The sequence below is a fragment of the Dendrobates tinctorius genome, unplaced genomic scaffold (genome assembly GCF_039654945.1).
Source record: "Dendrobates tinctorius isolate UK_male_01 unplaced genomic scaffold, ASM3965494v1 ptg000437l, whole genome shotgun sequence".
Lineage (NCBI taxonomy): Eukaryota > Metazoa > Chordata > Amphibia > Anura > Dendrobatidae > Dendrobates > Dendrobates tinctorius.
In genome coordinates, this window is record NW_027362100.1 from 89,194 (window position 1) to 108,669 (window position 19,476).

The following is a 19,476-nucleotide window of genomic DNA, read 5'->3' on the forward strand; positions in this document are numbered from 1 at the left end:
AATGTTATATATGTTCTTTAAGCTCCAAACGTTCTTTTTCTCTATGTTTCCCAAGTATAAAGATATAATGTCCAAATTTAGTGGCTTAATTTGGGAGAATTTTTTAATGTAGCTTTTTAGAATGGTGAAAAAGAGAAATTCTGAGGAGGGAAGATTAAATTTTGTTTTAATCTCACTAAAGGAAAGGAAGGTACCATTGTATATATCTCCTATTTTTTTTTAATATTACATGTAGTCCAAATTTCTGGAATAGTACACTTGTAAAAGATAGATATTAAGTTTAGTGGAAAATTACACATTTATCTCACTTTGTTCCAATTTCTCCCTGGTCTAATAAAATTTTTCCAATCCAAGAGTATGGCTTGGAATATGGGATGAGAAGGCAAACTTGGTCGGGAACCCAATACATTAGCAAAGAAAATATTGTGGAATATGTCATTATTACTTTGACTTTCTTCCAAGGCGATCCACGCAGGTGTTGTATTACGACTAAACCAATAAGGCTTGGTAATAAGCTGTGACATTCGGTAGCCCCAGACCTCCATTTTTTTTTACTTTTATAAAGGATGTTCGACGCAATTCTTGATTTTTTGCCATCCCAAACAAAGGAGTTTATTAATTTTTGAATTTTTGACAATTGCGCTGAAGGAATGTATACTGGAAGGATCCTAAACAAATACAATATCTTAGGTAAAACAAATGACTTGACAGCCAATATTTTCCCGAACAAGGATAAACCAATACGTTTAAAATTTACAAAATCTGTGGTGATATTGTGAATTAAGTTGTTAAGATTAATTGAGATAGTTGAATGTAATTGTTTGTCAGCTTCATCCCCAAATATCCAACTTCCTCCTCCTTGCACGAAAATTTTGAGAGAGTTCCTAAACGTTCCACTTCTTGAGGATTTAAGTTAAAGGGTAAAATCTTTGATTTTGAATGATTTATTTTAAAATAAGATATATTTGAGAATAGCTTTAAATCTGATGACAATGCTGTGATAGAAATCTCTGGGTTTAAGAGTGTCAGCACTATATCGTCCGCAAACAGACTGATTTTAAATGTGCGTTGAGGAGTTTCAAGGCCAAAGATGTTAGGACTAGATCTGATTTTTTCTGCCAGGGGTTCTATTGCCAAAACAAATAAAAGTGGAGAAAGGGGACACCCCTGCCTTGTACCATTTGAAATAGGAAATGACTTTGATAAATGATTATTCATGTATACTTTTGCACAAGGCTCTGAATACAAGGCCATAACTGAAGAAATGAAGTGATCATTAAATCCAAATTTCAATAATGCTTTCTTTAGATACGCCCAATCTAGTCTATCAAAGGCTTTTTCAGCGTCTAGCGTAACTAGAACTGAAGGATCTGTACAAAATTTAGTAGCGGTAATTATATTGATGATCCTTCTAGTCCCGTCAGCAGCTTGACGACCTTCTACAAAGCCAATTTGATCGTCTTTTATTAAAAAAGGTAGAACCTTTTTAAGTCTTTCAGCCCATATTTTTGAGTACAGCTTTGCATCCCCATTAATGAGTGAAATTGGTCTGTAGCTCTGAACCTTGTCAGGGTCTCCCTTCTCCTTAGGTATCATAACAATCGTAGCTTCTAACATTTCCTTTGGAAAGGAGCCCTGACAGGTAGCCAAGTTAAATATGTTTTCCAGATAAGGAGCTAGGATAGTTTGAAAGGTCTTATAATATTCATTGGTAATCCTGTCAGGCCCCGGTGATTTCTGGGCTTTAAGTTTATTAATCGCATCAAATATTTCTTCTGTTGATATGGGTCTGTTTATATGTTCCAACTCTAAAGGATCAATTCGAGGGAGATCTAATTTGTCTAAGAATGTATCTATCAATTTAACATCTGGTTGTGCTGTTTCAGCGTCCGAAGCTAAATTGTATAAGCCTTGAAAAAACTCTGCAAAGGCGTTTGCAATATCCCGAGGATGAGTCTTAACATTTCCGTTGTTGTCTTTGATTTTAACTATTCTCTTATTAATTCTCTCGTTTGAATCTTTTCATCATATATGCAGTTGGTTTGTTAATAGATGAGTAAAATTTAAATTTTGAATTTTTGATAACTGCATCATAATCCGAAATGATTGCATTTCTTAATTCCTGCCTTAATTTCAGTATTTCCGAGTGAATACTCGAGGATGGAACCGGCAAACTGTTTTGAAACTCTTCTTTCAGTTTTATCTGAGACTGTAAATTTGTGATTGTCTGTCTTTTTATCCTTTTTGATTTGGACGAAAATTGAATCAAATGGCCTCTCAGGACTGCCTTGCGAGCGTTCCAAAGAACGAACGGATTTATATCACCAACGTCATTTTCTTTAAAATAGTTAGAGATTGTATTTGAAATTATTTCCTTATATTCGGGATTTTTAAATAAAGTGGAGTTCGCTTTCCAGAGAAACATGTTTTCTGAATAGAATCCCAATTCAAACTCCGCCAGCACAGGGACATGATCTGATATAGATTTGCCCAAGATACTAATTTTTTTGAATTTAGAAATAGCAAAAACATCTGTCAATATTAGGTCTATTCTCGATGATGTTTTGTGCGTGTCCGAATAGTGCGTGTATTCACACGAAGAAGTATTCAGACAGCGATAAATGTCAAAGAGTTCATTAGAAATTAACCATTTACTAAGAGAAGGTGCTTTATGGCGTACTGGTGATGAAGAATCCATTGTACTATCAGGGACTATATTAAAGTCTCCTGCGAACATAAGCATCCCTTTCTTAACTTTATTGATCTTATCCATTAATCTATTTAGATATGAAATGGTCTTTTTATTTGGAGCGTATACATTAATTATTGTGCAAAGTTTATGATTGAGTTGACATATGAGGATATGATATTCCCTTGTGGAGCTGTGATTTCTTCTATTAATTCAAATGGAATATAATTTTTTATAAGTGTAATGACCCCGGCCTTCTTTTTCCCTTTCAGGGATTGAAACATATGTGGAAATTTCTTATTTTGAAAGAACGGATGATTTTCCCTAGTAAACTTGACTTCTTGTAGACATACAATGTCCGCTTTGCTATATTCTATCTCCCTCCAAAGTGTATGCCTTTTATAAGGGATATTTAGGCCCCTAACGTTGAAAGACAAAATTTTAAGCTTCATGTTTATGTCGCTGTGAAATAAAGTAGGAAGTGGAACAAATCCAAATAAGACTCCTAACTACAGCACTGTAAATACCAAGTGATAGAAATAAGACTTCAGTAAGTCTGTGTAACAAACAACAATAAAAAAAAAAAAAAAGAAAAGAGAGAAACAAAAGAAAAATAAAAAATCAAAAAGTAAACTCGAATGAGTTCCCCTGGAGGAATCCAACCTAGAAGGATTCTCACCTAGTTTGGGGATATATGAAAAAAAAAGTGGTTCAACTCCTACCCTTACACCTAATATTTCTATTAATCCTTCTAATTTTTAAGCATTATAAACATTCCAAATAATGAAAGTGAAACCCGGTACTTCTTGACAATAAGTTCAGCCAATGTCATCCTGGAATGATTGGACGAAAAGCATTGCTTCTTCTGGTGTAAAAAAAGGGATTGTCTTCCCCCTATACCACACCAAAAGTTTAGCAGGATAACCCCATCTATATGAAATGCCAAGATCTTTTATTTTTGTATTTACTTCTCTAAAAGATTTTCTGAACTCCATGGTTGCCTTGGAGAAATCTCCAAAAACTCTTATGTTGGTATAAGGATCTGGAAAGTTTCCCTTGTCTCTGATATAGTGTAAAATTGTTTCCTTTGTTTCAAAATAATGCATATGGAGGATAGTATCCCTCGGCTTATCGACAGACAAGCCTCTAGGATGCGGAATACGGTGGATTCTGTCAATCCTGAATTCAAAATCTGGAAGATCAGGTAGAGCCTTTTTAAATATAGTTTTCGTGTAGTTGGAAAGCTCATCTTGTGAGATATTTTCAGGGATACCTCTTATTTTAAGATTATTCCTCCTACTCCTATCCTCCACATCCATCAATTTAGTTTTCAATGTCTGTATTTCCATTTTCAATTCAGAATTCTGTTTAAGCAAAGTATCTGTTTTATTTTCAACAACAAAGATCCTGTTTTCATTCTGTTCTATTCTCTTAGTGATTTTGTCACTTACTTCATCCATTTTCTTATTCTGAGCTTCAAATCCCAAAGCCATAGAGTCACTAAGCATTTAGCAAAATCTAGCCATAGAGCCTTCTGTCACTACCTTTTCAGAGGCTAAAAGTATATATCTAGATCAGTGGGAGCTAGCCCTTGTTTTAAAGGTTGAGGAGATGAAGGTCGATCTTTTTTAGCACGTTGTCTAGTTGGACTACTGTCAGGTGAAGGGTATTCTGAGTTGTTTCCAGATTCGGCTGGTGTTGAACTTTCAAGTTCTTTTCTTTTTGTGGATTTGGAAGTATCCATTGCGTCAGAGTTAACCTCTTTAATTGTGGGCACCTGAATAGGATGATTAGGCTCTAGTCCTTTACCTTCTATATCCTTTTTTGTTGGTTTACTCTGAGCTGTTGTAGGTACCTGACTAGCCTGTGGATCCCTTTTTAATGGAGACCTTGATTTCATAGGACTTAATATGTTGGGGGAGTCTTCCCTGGGTTTATTATAAGACCTATGTGGAGGTTGCTTTCCTTTTTGATTTCTGTTTGAAGAGGTCATCTTATGAATTAAGACAGTTTAATATACAGAATATTAATTCCTGATTATTTGTAATTGAATAATCACCTTAATAGTATCTATGAATCAGATAGTTAGAATCCTGAATTCACTCAAGGGTCTACCCAAATTGGCAACAGGGATTATTATCCTATTAAATTAGTTAGGAGTTAGAGATATCACAAAAACAAACTCTAGAACCTCAAAAAGGCCTAAGTTAGAATAATACCTGACTTATGTATCGTTGCCTATCAACAATAGTACTAAATATTTCCTATAGATCTCTATATCCTATATCTTTCCTAAAAAGAGAAAAGAGAACAAAAGCCTATATATAGAGTTGTGTAGGATATACTGCTAATAAGCAGCTAAACCAAAGATTATTGTATATGATTTGAAATATTAGTTATGAGGATAGAAATAATATATAGTATATACAACCACAGTAATCAAGTAAGCATCTAACAATAGCATATAATATATATCTAATGTCGATTGGATTATCAGAGCCAGGTGAATAATAGTAAAAATGTATATAATTTGTACTGCTATCCAGGTACCAAATTATAAGTAATAAAATATAAGTTATGTTCAGGAGCTCCGTAGCTTTAAATATCTAACAGCCGCAATCACCTAAAGCTCAGCTTCCACTCTCTATCCTCAGTAGCCTTAAGTATCAAACAGCCGTGATCATTTAAAGCTCAGCTTCCACTCTCTATCCTCAGTGGCTTTAAGTATCAAACAGTCACGATCATTTAAAGCTCAGCTTCCACTCTCTAAGTATCGAACAGCCGCGATCTTTTAAAGCTCAGCTTCACTCTCTATCCGCAGCAGTCTTAAGTATCAAACAGCCGCTATCATTTAAAACTCAGCTTCCACTCTCTATCCTCAGTGGCCTTAAATATCAAGCAGCCGCGATCGTTTAGAGCTCAGCTTCTACTCTCTATCCTCAGTGGTTTTAAGTATCAAACAGCCGCTATCGTTTAAAACTCAGCTTCCACTCTCTATCCTCATTGACTTTAGGTATCAAACAGCCGCGGATTTTTAAAGCTCAGCTTCCACTCTTTTTCCTCAATGGTTTTAAGTATCAGACAGCCACGAACACTTAAAGCTCTATCAAACAGCCGTGATCATTTAAAGCTCAGCTTCCACTTAAGTATCAAACAGCCGCTTTCAGTAAAGCTCAGCCCCCACTCAGATATCAAACAGCCGCTTTCAGTAAAGCTCAGCTTCCATTCAAGTATCAAACAGCCGCTTTCAGTAAAGCTCAGCTTCCACTCAAATATCAAACAGCCGCTTTCAGTAAAGCTCAACTTCCACACTCTCCTGACCCACCAATATCTGCTTATCAGGGATTACAAAGTTCTCCTTGTATTCCAATATATCAGGACTCCGTCTTCTTCCTTAAAGTCTCCTTGGCGCCAAAGAAAGGGATTTCCCACGGATCAAGCCAGCAAGAGGAATGCAACACCACAGCGATCGCGGCAAATCTGGGAGTATAGCAGTCACTCAAATCCAGTGCCAGTACCCTCTCTTCTCCTCCCCAGGGGCCCACTCAAGAAAGGACTCGGAGATCCGGATTGGCAAGGGCTCACAACAAACCTTAGACCGCGTTGAATCTGCGCACGGCAGCAGCTGTCAATCATCTGCCTGCTCCTGCTTCTCCTGCCCCGCCAAGGATTTTAGCCAATAACTCCTCCAATTTTCAGCAGATTTCTTCGTGCCCGGTCTTGATCTGCTCAGAATATCTCTCCGGATCCTACTAAGCAGGATCACCCGGGATCATGTCCACTGGCGTGGTACAACACCCCGAAAATCGCGGCGGGTCTGTGGATGCCGCTGCTGCTAACGTCACACTCCAAGTCCTGCTCTTCTCCTTCCTTGGTCTTCCGTAGCCACCTCAGAGTCCAGGAATATTACCAAACACCGGCCGCTTGCACTTTTCAACAGTATGCTTCTCTCCTGAAGCCCTTTTCCTTCTCCAACAGGCAGGCAACAGCGGGTAGTGTAGAACGCAGGCCTGAACAGGACCCACGGACAAGCGCCAGTCCTCCGGTCTCTGCACACAAACAGCCCGGTTACCTCCACTCCTCCTGATCACCGATACAACAGGATAGCTGTTCGGTAGATGTGAAACTCTTCCACCTCCTTTCTTCTTCTGCAGGAGTCAGCTACAGGCCCCTCTCCTCTGCTCAGCACAGGAAAACAACACTGCTCCTCCTCAGTAGCTGTAGTTCTGTTATTTTTGGTCCAATCTTCACATTCTTGGTATCAAAATGCTCCAGGCGACTTCAAGACTCTTGTTGTGAGTATGAATTCTTGATTGGAGAATTCCTGTCGCTTCATATAGGTAGTTGAGCAGGTGCCCTGAGCAGACACTTCCTCACACCATCACAGCTCGGGCCACGCCCCTGTGGTGAGCACTTTGAACCCCCAAGTGCTTCACATAAGTTTATAACGTAGTGACGTAAAAATAAAAAAATCATTTTTTCGCCCCGAATTTTTTATTTTCCCATGGGTAACAGAAGAAATTGGACCCCAAAAGTTGTTGTGCAATCGCTCGAGTACGCGGATACTCCATATGCAGGGGCGCCATATTGTAATTCAGATTTTGCTGCACTTGTTTGAGGGTGCCATGTCACATTGGCAGAGCTCCTGAGGTGCCAGAACAACAGAAACCCCCTATATGTGAACTCATTTTACAAACTACACTCCCCAATGAATTCATCTATAGGTGCAGTGATCATATTAACACCATATGTGCCTCGCAAACTTTTTGCCATGGAGTGGTTAAGAATAAATTACATTTTTACCACTAAAATGTTATTTTAACCTCAAGTTTTTAATTTTTCTAAGAGCTAATAGGAATTTTTTTTACAACAAACTAATACCCTACGTGTAATCTGGAAATATTTTTCAGGCACAGTGCAAAGCTCAGAAGGCAAGGAGTGCCAGATTTTACTGTTATGGTTTGCAGGTGCAATGACCCACTGGAAGAGACCATGAAGTGCCAAACAGCAGAACCCCCCCATAAGTGATCCCATTTTACAAACTACACCTCTCACTGAATTCATCTAGGGGTGCAGTGATCACATTAAGGCTGTGTGACCACATTCAGGATTTTTCACATTTTTTTCGTGCTTTTCCGCTGCAAAAACGCTTAAACTCATACATTAAGCATCCCATTATTAGAATGCATTCCACAATTTTTGTGCCCATGATGCGGTTTTTTTCTGCAAAAAAAGCATCACGGTGAAAAAACACAGCATGTTTATTAATTTTGCAGAAAATCTGCGGATTTACCACTATAGTATTGTATTAGGAGGCTCCGGAAAAAAACACACAAAAACGCGAAAAAAAAAGCGGATTTCCTGCCAAGGAGTCCGGTTTTGGTCAGGAAAATTCTGCTTACGTGGGCACATAGCCTGACACCATGGGTGTGTCACACAATTTTATACCATTGAGCATTGAAGACAAAATAACTACAATTTTGTTTTAGCCAAAGATTTTACATTTTCACACAATAAGTGGGTAAAAATGGCACCAAAATTTGTCCCACAATTTCTACTGAACGTGGCAATACCCCATATGTGGCTGTACAGTACTACTTAGCCATACAGAGAGACTCGGGAGGAACGGAGAGCTATTTGCCTATTCAAGTGAATGGGTCTGTGCACGTCAGTGTTTCCATGGACCATGTGTCCGTGGGCAAAACACGCTGACATGTCCGTTTTTTAATGTCAGCACGGGCCACAAAACGTGCCGCACATGTGCATACGCAAAACACACATGGATGTCATCCATGTGACACGCATCGGCGTCGGGGATGAAGCGTTACAGTAAGCGCTGTTCCCTGGTGCTGAACACGGCTGTCATCATTCACCCCTGCTCTGCCGGCATCGGCACAAACAGGGGAGAATGATTAGAGTTACATTTAGGTGATAAAGAGGCAACAGGCAGCGGCTGATGGGACTCTTAATCCCATCAGCCTACCCCTGCTGCTGTTAATAACAGTGACAGCAGGAGAGGCTGATGGGGGTATTCATCAGCCGCCGCCTGCGCTATAAAATAAATAAATGAAAAACAGGGATTTTTGTGATAACCCACTGTAAAATCCTTTTCTCCAAAATGCTCATTGGGGGACACAGACCATGGGGACACAGACCATGGGTGTTATGCTGTGGCCAATAGGAGGTTGACACTAAGTTGAGACAAAAAAAAAAAAAAAAAGTTAGCTCCCCCTCCGCAGCATACACCTTCCTGCTGGCCTCAAGTGAACCAGTTCAGTGCGAAAGCAGTAGGAGATAATATCATATTAGAGTACAATCGCCAACCTCATATCACAGTACAACCCACTGAATGGGAGACAAGAAGCAGAAGCCGTCAGGCTAACAGGGTGGGGTGCTGTGTCCCCCAATGAGCGTCTCGGGGAAAAGGATTTTACGGTGAGTTATCACAAAAATCCCTGTTTCTCCTTCGCCTCATTGGGGGACACATATCATGAGACGTCCCAAAGCAGTCCATGGGTGGGCAACAATATAACAGATTTAAAACCCCATGCAGTGGCTGAGTAAAGGTGCCCTACCGCCTGTTGCAGAATAATCTGCCGAGGACTGTACTGCGGAAGTCTGAGTATGAGTAGTGCTTCAAGAATGTGTAAATGCTGAGCAAAAACGCAGCCTTGCAGACCTGCAGACTTGTTCGGTCGGCATGCGAAGCCGAATGGCCCAGAGGGCGGATATCGACCACATAGAATACGCCCTAATCCCTACTGGGATGAGCCGCTTCTACAGTAGTATAACTCCTGAATAGCCAAATTAATTTCTCTGGCTATTGTGACCCTGAAGTAGCTTACAAGAGTGTTCCATCCTCAGGACATACGTCCTGAGAGCCGTCATTGCATGCAGGGCGTGCATAACTACATCCATCCGAAGTACCAGTGTCAGGCCCAAAAGAGGGTAAGACCAAATCATTGTTTAAAATAAAAGGGTCAACCAACGCTGGAAAAAAGGGGAGGAAACGATCTGATGACAATTGTATCCAAGTTGGAAAGCAGAGAGAAAAAAAACAAATGAGCTAAAAAGGACATGGCTGTCAGCTCCAAGCGTCGCATAATAAGTGACACTGCGACAAGAAGGGCGACTTCCCAAGACAGAACTGCCCGCGAGACATCATGGAACGGTTTGAAAGGCATCTCTTAAAGCGCACCCAGGACCGAATTAACATTCCAGGCTTCTATCGGACCTTTGTAGGGGGGTACCCCTGAGAATGAAAGTCATGAATTATGTCTTGGAAGCAATCCTGTGCTGAAACAGAGACAGGTAGAGCCAAGAACTGGCCCTTGAGGGAGGTGAGCGTCACGAACCTGAGTCCAAGTCAGTCTGGAGAAAACTTTCAAAAGAACTGGAGCGGTGAAGACGCAAAGAGAATGACCGTGGACCTAACACCCTGCGACAGAAGGTGTTCAGGAGAGGTGAAAGATGCGACCTAACGTCGGCCTCTGGGCACCAACCATAGCGGAGACCCCTGAGAAGAGTAGATTAGAGCCCAGGCTTTGAAAGCCAGATCATTAAACACCAGATTGTGTGATCTGGTGATCCATTGGACGTTAGGAGAGCATGTCTGGACGATGCAACAGTCACCTGTGGACGGCGTGTATGATCTGTAGTAACTCTGAATATCACGTCCAGCGAGACCAATCCTGGATGCCTAGGGAGACTGGAAACGTCCACTACCTCGATTTATGTGATGACCGTTGCCAGGAAAGGAAGACGAAACTGGTGCCACGGAGTAACCAGTCATGCCACCCCTATGGCGTTTTGGATCCCAAGACCAGGCTCAGACTGCTGAGTACCTTGGCCCTCAGTCTTGAAGCCATCAGATCCCCATTCGGATTCTCCTAACAAAGGCAGTCCTATGTGGTGTATGCCACAACCGTGGAGATATGTTATTGATTCAAATGGAGTGATACACGAGCAGATACTGGAGCTGGTGCCGGGTAACCCGGATCACTTGAATTACAAGGATATACAAAAAGACTGCTCTCCAACCAAGGAGGCTGGTATTGATAGCCAATACTGGTGATTAAATCAGAGGGAGAACCTCAATGTCCACCGCCTGTGAGGCTGTCTGACGTGCGGGGGGAGCGGCGCCGCTGCCGAGGAGAGCAGTCTTCTGGCGCCGACTGCCAGAAGAGAATACAATAAATTGAAGAGGATCACCTCAATTGTTGATGTGATCTCTCCCCACCCCGTACCTCACGGCATTCCGGAAGGACAGAGGAGATGAGTGCCAAAGAGTGTTAACTGAAGATGCTGTTCACAGTCGAGGTAAGAAATGAATGGAGGGACTCCATCCGTGGATGGTGTACCTTGGCCAAGATCCAGCGAGGGCCCTACAGATCCGTCTCTTCTGGGAAGCATGGACAGGTTGAATAGGAGTAGGTGATCGCTACATTCTGTAGCATCGAATAATGGTTCTGTCCTGATGCCGTACATGTATGGCTCGGAAAAAGAAGCCCTTGTTCCACCTAGGTTCTTTGGAAGACGTGAAGGAAAAAACATCTTGTAGAGGGACGATAAGAAAAAAGGAATCTTTGTATCTAGAAGACCCAGGCTTTGGGCTCATTCGATACGAACAGCATACAAAAAGGAGACCTCACAAACCAGGAACAGGCAGCCATTCGTAATGCTGTGCTTCGACTGCTTATGCTGGAAATCACTGGGTGGAAAACCATCAGGGACCTATCTCTCTCAGGTCCGGACACTTTGGGGAGGACCCTTACATTGCTGACTGAACCCATGGGAAGACTGGGATTCCTTGCCGATGGGAGCGCCGGATATATGCGAGAGGACCCATATCAGATTTGTTGCCGAAGGCAATGGGGTAGATGCTCTAAGCCCTGCTGGGGGAAGACATTTGTCCTTCCTTCTATGGCCTTATAGATAAGCTGAACCCACTACTACCCAAGTAAACCCACTCTGGTAATAAAGAGATGTCAGAGTTCCTTCTGTGGGTGCAGCCCTCCCTCCATTCCGTGAGCCATATTGCCTTATTGAGTGTGATGGCATTTACCGCTGTGGTGCAGCCGGCCGCATGTGAAAAGGGCGTCCAGCTAAAAAGAGAAGAGAGCTGGTTTCGAAGCTCACAGAACGGAACAAATCAGGCTCTCGTCTGTCAGTCTGTGGGACCTTTAATTGACTATCCACCTGGCCTGGATGGTCCAAGGATTCAACCCAATGTTTCCGCTAACCAGCTGAAAGCAAGGGGGATTCCTCCCTTCCGGAGGCTTCTGATTTGGTTATCCCATCGCTCCTTTTCCCAGTCAACTATGCCGCGAGCCACCCGGAGTGTGGTAAACCCTGTATTATGGGGTATAGTTCAGCGGAAGAACGTTACGATTCGGGACAGGCCAGGCATTAACCCTCAGAAAACTATGTGAGTGCCATGAAAAAGACAAAACTTCCAGTTCTTTCCTTTTATTCTTCCTCTTTAGAGAATCCAAAATCAAGGCAAAACAAAGCTGACACAGAGTCCTGTGCTCTGTATACCAGTGGTGAAGGGGAAGCGAGACACAGAGCATATGGACATTTAAGCCGTAGTTGGTCGAATAGCGTACTGTGAGCGTTTAGCAAATAACATAGACGGGACCAGGGATTTCCAGATGGTCTCCCATTATGGTACTGGCCCAGCCTCAAGCTGCTTAGCAGCTGCCACCTGACGAGAGCAGTCACCTTCTGCCTAGAAGGGCCGGTGACCCCTTTCTCTAGATGTCTGCGCATTTGTAGAATGCCTGCGGCTGCTATTCGACAGATGCTGTGATCCTGTGAACGCTCTGATGCACAGAGGGTTCGAGGATAACCTGTGCCAGATGAGAAGCCCGCCCAGAGGTGGGGGGGGGTTCATAAGTCGGGTCCAGTGTTGACGGAGTCTAACACTGGCATGGTGAGATGGCCTATGGATCTCCACGAATCAACCTTTCGGGCATGCGCAGGGCAAGTATAATTCCTGAATAAATACTGCTGAAAACTAGCATTCCCATCCTCTGGAATGCAGGCTGGCCGGGAATATAGAGGGTCAAATAACACACATATATATATATATATATATATATATATATATATATATATATATATATATATATATATATATATATATACACACATACACATACATACATACACACACACACGCATACACACAACAGACTGTGGTCCTCCCCAGGAAAACAGCACTCTTGTCAGCGCTGAATGGGCGCTATGCTTGCCCTCAGTGTTGTATGACCCTTTAAGTCATATAAGGGTGCCCCCATACCTTTGTCTCCAGAACGGTGGTAGTTGCCCAGCCTCACGCAGCTTAGCAGCTGCCACCTGACGGATGGAGCGACCGGCGGCGCACCCCGGTGGAGGATGAGAGCGACAGTCCTCTGCTGACGGACCATAATTCCTCGAGGGGTATGATGCCACAGCCAACACGTCAATGTACGTAATGCAGCCCAGCAAGAAATATGTTCACCGGGATTAGATCCCCCTCCTCCCCGGCGGCCAGGGGGCGTCTGACACAACGCAATGTGTGTCCCGGCATGCCGGCATGGAGCCTCCGCGATGGGACCTCAGCATGGAGGCGGGCGTTGCCATGAGAACCACCGCCGCATCACTCCAGGACAGGGTGGCTCCTCCGAAGTAGGCCGAAGCCAGGACCTAGATCAGGGGTGGGGAACCTTTTTACATCCGGGGGCCATTTGGAAATTTCTACTATCATTCAAGGGCTACACAAAAATGATCACCTTGAGGCTGTGTACCCACGTAAGCATTTTTTTACCAGCAAAAATGCTTAAAAGAAGCATCCCATTCATTTTAATGAATTCCGCACTTTTTGTGCATATTGATGCGTTTTTCCACGAAAAAAACGCATCGCTTTAACAAACGCAGCATGCTCATTAATTTTGCGGAAAAATCCGCATTTCTAGCTATTTTCTATGAGACTGGGGACGCGCAAAAAACGCGCGGAAAAAAAACGAGCGTTTTTTGGGAAGGAGTCCGGTTTTCATGCAGAAATTTTCTGCATACGTGGGTACATTGACTAAATATACCGGGGTAATTTTCAGGCTAACAATTAATTACGGTAACTCACCCTTAATGTGACGGTTGGAGCTGCTTCTCCATCACTGGGGGCTATATATATCACAGGTGGTACGATATACAGTACTCGGAGGGATATACAGCACTTTCGGGATAAATGCAGCAGCTGTGGGGGGATATATAGCACCGGGGGGGACAGGGATCTTCGGGGAGGCTCATAGATCACCGGGGGGGACAGATCACTGAGGGGTGACACGAAGATCACAGGGGTGCACATAGCTTTGGGTGACAGACCACAGGGGGCACATGGGAGCACAAACATCACAGGGGGTACAGAGCAGGTGGACACATAGATAACATGGGGCACAAAGCTGGGAGCCACAGATATCACAGGGGTGCACATAGCTGGGGGCACAGATCAGGGGGGGCACATAGCTGGAGGGCACAGATCACAGGGGGCATAGATATCACATGGGGAAACAGCTGGGGGGCACATAGATGGAGGGCACAGATCACAGGGGGTATATATAGGTGGGGGGCACAGATCACATGTGGAAACATAGCTGAGGGCACAGATCACGGGGTATATATAGGTGGGGGGCACAGATCACATGTGGAAACATAGCTGGGGGCACAGATCATGGGGTTTATATAGGTGGGGGGCACAGATCACGTGTGGAAAAATAGCTGGAGGGCACAGATCACGGGGTATATATAGGTGGGGGGCACAGATCACATGTGGAAACATAGCTGGAGGGCACAGATCACATGAGGAAGTATAGCTGGGGGCACAGAGATCACGGGGGGGCACATAGCGGGAGGGCACAGATCACGGGGTATATATAGGTGGGGGGGCACAGATCACATGTGGAAACATAGCTGGGGGCACAGATCATGGGGTTTATATAGGTGGGGGGCACAGATCACATGTGGAAACATAGCTGGGGCGCAGATCATGGGGTATATATAGGTGGGGGGCACAGATCACATGTGGAAGTATAGCTGGGGGCGCAGATCACGGGGTATATATAGGTGGGGGGCACAGATCACATGTGGAAACATAGCGGGGGGCACAGATCATGGGGTTTATATAGGTGGGGGGCACAGATCACATGTGGAAAAATAGCTGGAGGGCACAGATCACGGGGTATATATAGGTGGGGGGCACAGATCACATGTGGAAACATAGCTGGAGGGCACAGATCACATGAGGAAGTATAGCTGGGGGCACAGAGATCACGGGGGGCACATAGCGGGAGGGCACAGATCCCCAGGGAGGCACAGAGCTGCGGGCACGCACTCACAGAGATCGCTGACTCTCTGGCAGCATCTCCTCTTCCGGGACATGTGGATGGGAGAGCATTGGGCGCTAGTCCCGCCCACCCAGACGACGTCATCATCATCATGTGCAGGGCAGGCAGCGTTTTGTAATAAATGCTGCGTGCCCGTGCACTTGGGGGTTAAAGGGCCGGCAGCTGACAGGATACAGCAGCCGCCCGAGCATTGACGACTCCAGGGACCTACCCGCAGGCCGCATGAAAAGCCACTGCGGGCCGTATGCGGCCCACGCGCCGGAGGTTCCCCACCCCTGACCTAGATTATTGACTGGCATGGCTACAGGGAAGGAGTCCGTGGACCAAGTACCTGCAAGAAATGCCAGGCAGGTGGGCGGGACCTTCGACGTGACGCACGGTTGGTGGGCAGAGAAACCGCCTGCGGCCTAGTAAGGGCCGAAGCCGGGGGCTAAATTAGCGGTGCCCGGCCGGAAAGAACGACCGGGCCCGGGAGGCACCCAGAAGCCCCCTTACCGTCACGCTAGGGGGAGTGAGAGCAGAGCATCTGCCTGCAGGCCAGTGCTGCGACAGGGACGGTGCAGGAACCCTCAATCCACCATTCCCTCTGAGTGGGAGGTGGAGAGGGACCGTCCAGCTCCCTGCAGCACCGCTGTTCCATCAGTGGTGGTGCAGAGGTAGCTGCGCGGACGCCGTGGGGGGCCTCTGTGTATCCTAAGGGTTCACTCCACTAGGATTTCACAGGGTTATGTCCGGCTGTGGCAGAACTTGTGCTGCGTGGCTTCACGAGACCAGTCACGCTCCGCCTAGAATGGCCGATGGCCTGGCACTCACCGTGGTGCGTGTCCCGGCATGGAGCCGCCGCGATGGGACTTCAGCACAGAGGCGCAAGTCCCCCAGGCGACCTTCGGACTGTTCGGTCACTTATCCGATCGCTTTAGGGGCCATGGGTAATCTTCAGGACGGTAAGGGGTAAGTGAATGCCTCAATCCAGCATCCCTTAGAAGGGAAGTGGAGAGGGACCATCCGCCTCCTTGCATCATCCGCTTTTAAAAGTGGTGAAGCAGTGGGGGCTGCACGGACGCCATGTAGAGGCCTCTGAGCATCCTATGGGTTCAATCCCTAAGGATGGGCAGGGCAGGTTTGTCCGGCATAAGACTGGCTGCGGAAGAGGATACATGAAGGCAACACTCCATGTGCTCGTCCATAAGTCGGTGCCCTTTAAGAGACCCGTCACCCTTGAATCAGCTCAGGCACAGGAGAGGATACGTGGAGGCGACACTCGCACGTGCTCGCCTGTTGTTAGTTTGGGGAAATCGGAACCTTGAAAGGCTCCGTTGCCCCTTCATCCGGATTAAAAAATGAAAAAAGTAAAATTCAAAAATTAAAATAACACATGGTCTGAAGACCAGACCAGTGTGCCTCCTACAGACACTAAGCAAGAACTGGTTCACTTGGGGCCAGCAGGAAGGTGTATGCTGCAGAGGAGGAGCTAACTCTTTTTTTGTCTCAACTTAGTGTCAGCCTCCTATTGGCCAAAGCATAACACCCATGGTCTGTGTCCCCATGGTCTTTGTCCTCCAAAGAGGAGAAGGAGAATGTCCCCCAATGAGGCAAAGGAGAAAAAAGGCATGGGTTCCCCTGTATTTTCTATAACCTGCCAGGCAAACTCACAGCTGGGGGCTGCAATCCTCAGCTGTCAGCTTCAGCAAGGTTGGTATCAAGAATAGAGGGGTCCCCACGCTGTTTTTTTCTAAAATTATTTAAATAAATAATTTAAAAAAACAGCGTGGGGTCCCCCCATTTTATACAACCAGCCTTGCTAAAGCTCACAGCTGGGGGGGCTGGTATTCTCAGGCTGGTAAGGGGCCATGGATATTATAATTGCATTCATCAGGCCATGGCGCAGGTGCCGCCGCCGGCCTAATGAATGCAATTTTTTATTTATTTTTCTAAACCATAATTCTATGCAGTATATAAAATAGGGGGCAGGTCAGTGAGGAATCAGTGACCTGTCATAAGACATACAGATGAATATGCACACAGAGCAACACATGAAGGCCCCCCTGCCCCACAGGCCGCAACAGAGCACGAGAATCTCATTAATCTTTATTTAGAGTTTTACGTTAAACAACAACCATAAGATGGATTTCATCAAGCTATGCACCATTTTAATCAGTATAACAACACCAACCTGACACTGTTTGTAGGATACTCAGCAGAATCCAGCTAACGGTTTCCCTTTCAGGTTTGTGAGAGCCAGAATTCTTGCTGGTTGGTAGGTGATCAAATACTTATTTCATGCAATAAAATGCAGTTTAATTATTTAAAAATCAAATAATGTGATTTTCTGGTTATTTTTAGATTCTGTCCCTTACAGTTGACGTGTGCCTATGATAAAAATTACAGACCTCTCCATTCTTTGTAGGTGGGGAAACTAGCAAAATCGGCAGTGTGTCAAATACTTATTTTCTCCACTGTACATAAGGTTTTCTTATAGGTCAGAGGTTTAGAGATGGAGAGGAGACTATACCTGGGTCATTTTGGGTAATTCTTTTTCTGTGCTTTTGTCCTTCTCTCTTGCCAAATCTTTAAGCATTTGCTTTAGTTGTTTTTGATAATCCTTTTCCCCACCTGTGAAAAAATAAACTTAAAATCTCATCTAAATAAATAAGACATTTATCGGTCAAGGAGAAATGATAATGAGCACATACTGTTTGGTTTTGTAAGCTTCAATGGTCTAGTAGTGGATAACAATGGCCCCTTAAGTGGTGATTGACAGTCATGGTCACTCTCTGTTAGAGCTGTCAAAAAAAAAAAAAAGGTCAAGTTGACCAAAACAGCAAAACGGATACAGACATTTAAAAAACATGAAAACATTAAAGAAGTTGACCACTACTTGGATAACTCTTTGTTACACCCCACACTTGGGCCCCAATAAAATAAAAAAGCTTATACTTGGGGCTCCTGTGCTGTTGTTGTGACTCATGGCGGCACTGTCCCACCGCCTCCTGTCGAACTGAACATCTAGACAAAGTCAGAGAGCAGCCTCAGCACTGACGTCCTCTTCATATTCAATTCGCACGAAGGAGGGACAGTGACACCAGGGCCGATTGGGCGTCGACCTCATGTGCCACAACAACTGCACGATAGCCGAGGGAGCGTGAGTGCCGACGCCGGCAAAGGGACACGCGTATAAGCTTTTTTTTTTATTTTAACGGGGCCAAAGATTTAGATAAAGAAGGGGTTGTCCTAGAGCCAAGTTCACACCTGGATATTCTAGGTTCAGTCCTAGGGCCCCTGCTCTTCTCCGTTTACACCTTCACACTCGGACAGCTCATAGAATCTTATGGTTTTCAGTATCATCTCTATGCTGATGACACACAGATCTACATCTCTGGACCAGATATCACCTCCCTACTAAACAGAATCTCTCAATGTCTGTCTGCTATTTCATCTTCTCCGCTAGATTTCTAAAACTTAATATGGACAAAACAGAATTAATCATCTTTCGCCCATCTCACGTGACCCCCCAACAGACCTATCCATTAAAGTAAACGGCTGCCCACTCTCTCCAGTCCCACAAGCTTTCTGCCTCGGGGGTTATCCTTGACACTGATCTCTCTTTCAAACCACATATCCAAGCCCTTTCCGCTTCCTGACGACTTCAACTCAAAAATATTTCACGGATCCGTACATTCCTCAACCAAGAATCTGCAAAAACCCTAGTCCATGCCCTCATCATCTCCCGTCTTGACTATTGCAACCTCCTGCTCTGTGGCCTCCCCTCTAACACACTCGCACCCCTCCAATCTATTCTTAACTCTGCTGCCCGACTAATCCACCTGTCCCCCCGCAATTCCCCGGCCTCTCCCCTCTGTCAATCCCTGCACTGGCTCCCCATTACCCAAAGACTCCAGTTCAAAACCCTAACCATGACATACAAAGACATCCACAACCTGAGTCCTCCGTACATCTGTGACCTAGTCTCCCGGTACTTACCTGCACGAAACCTCCGATCCTCACAAGATCTCCTTCTGTACTCCCCTCTTATCTCCTCTTCCCACAATCGCATACAAGATTTCTCCCGCGCATCCCCTCTACTCTGGAACTCTCTACCACAACATATCACGACTCTCGCCTACCATGGAAACCTTCAAAAAGAACTTGAAGACCTACCTCTTCCAACAAGCCTACAACTTGCAGTAACCACCGATCCACCAAACCGCTGCACGACCAGCTCTACCCTTGCCTACTGTATCCTCACCCATCCCGTTGTAGATTGTGAGCCCTCGCGGGCAGGGTCCTCTCTCCTCCTGTACCAGTCGTGACTTGTATTGTTTAAGATTACTGTACTTGTATGTATTCTGTATACCCCTCCTCACATGTAAAGCGCCATGGAATAAATAGCGCTATAATAATAAT

The 19,476-nt window shown here is 44.7% G+C and overlaps 1 protein-coding gene across 5 annotated transcripts in view; it reads right to left on the reverse strand.

Annotated features, from left to right (window-relative positions):
* The window catches only part of TBC1D8 (TBC1 domain family member 8), a 159,053-nt gene that overhangs the window by 5,789 nt on the left and 133,788 nt on the right, over positions 1-19,476 (reverse strand). For all 5 annotated transcript variants that reach the window (XM_073564225.1, XM_073564224.1, XM_073564223.1 and 2 more), the window contains 2 exons: positions 17,766-17,855; positions 17,585-17,685 (listed from right to left, as the gene is read on the reverse strand). In XM_073564225.1, the coding sequence (XP_073420326.1) occupies positions 17,585-17,685; positions 17,766-17,855 (191 nt within the window). The remainder of the gene's footprint in view (positions 1-17,584; positions 17,686-17,765; positions 17,856-19,476) is intronic.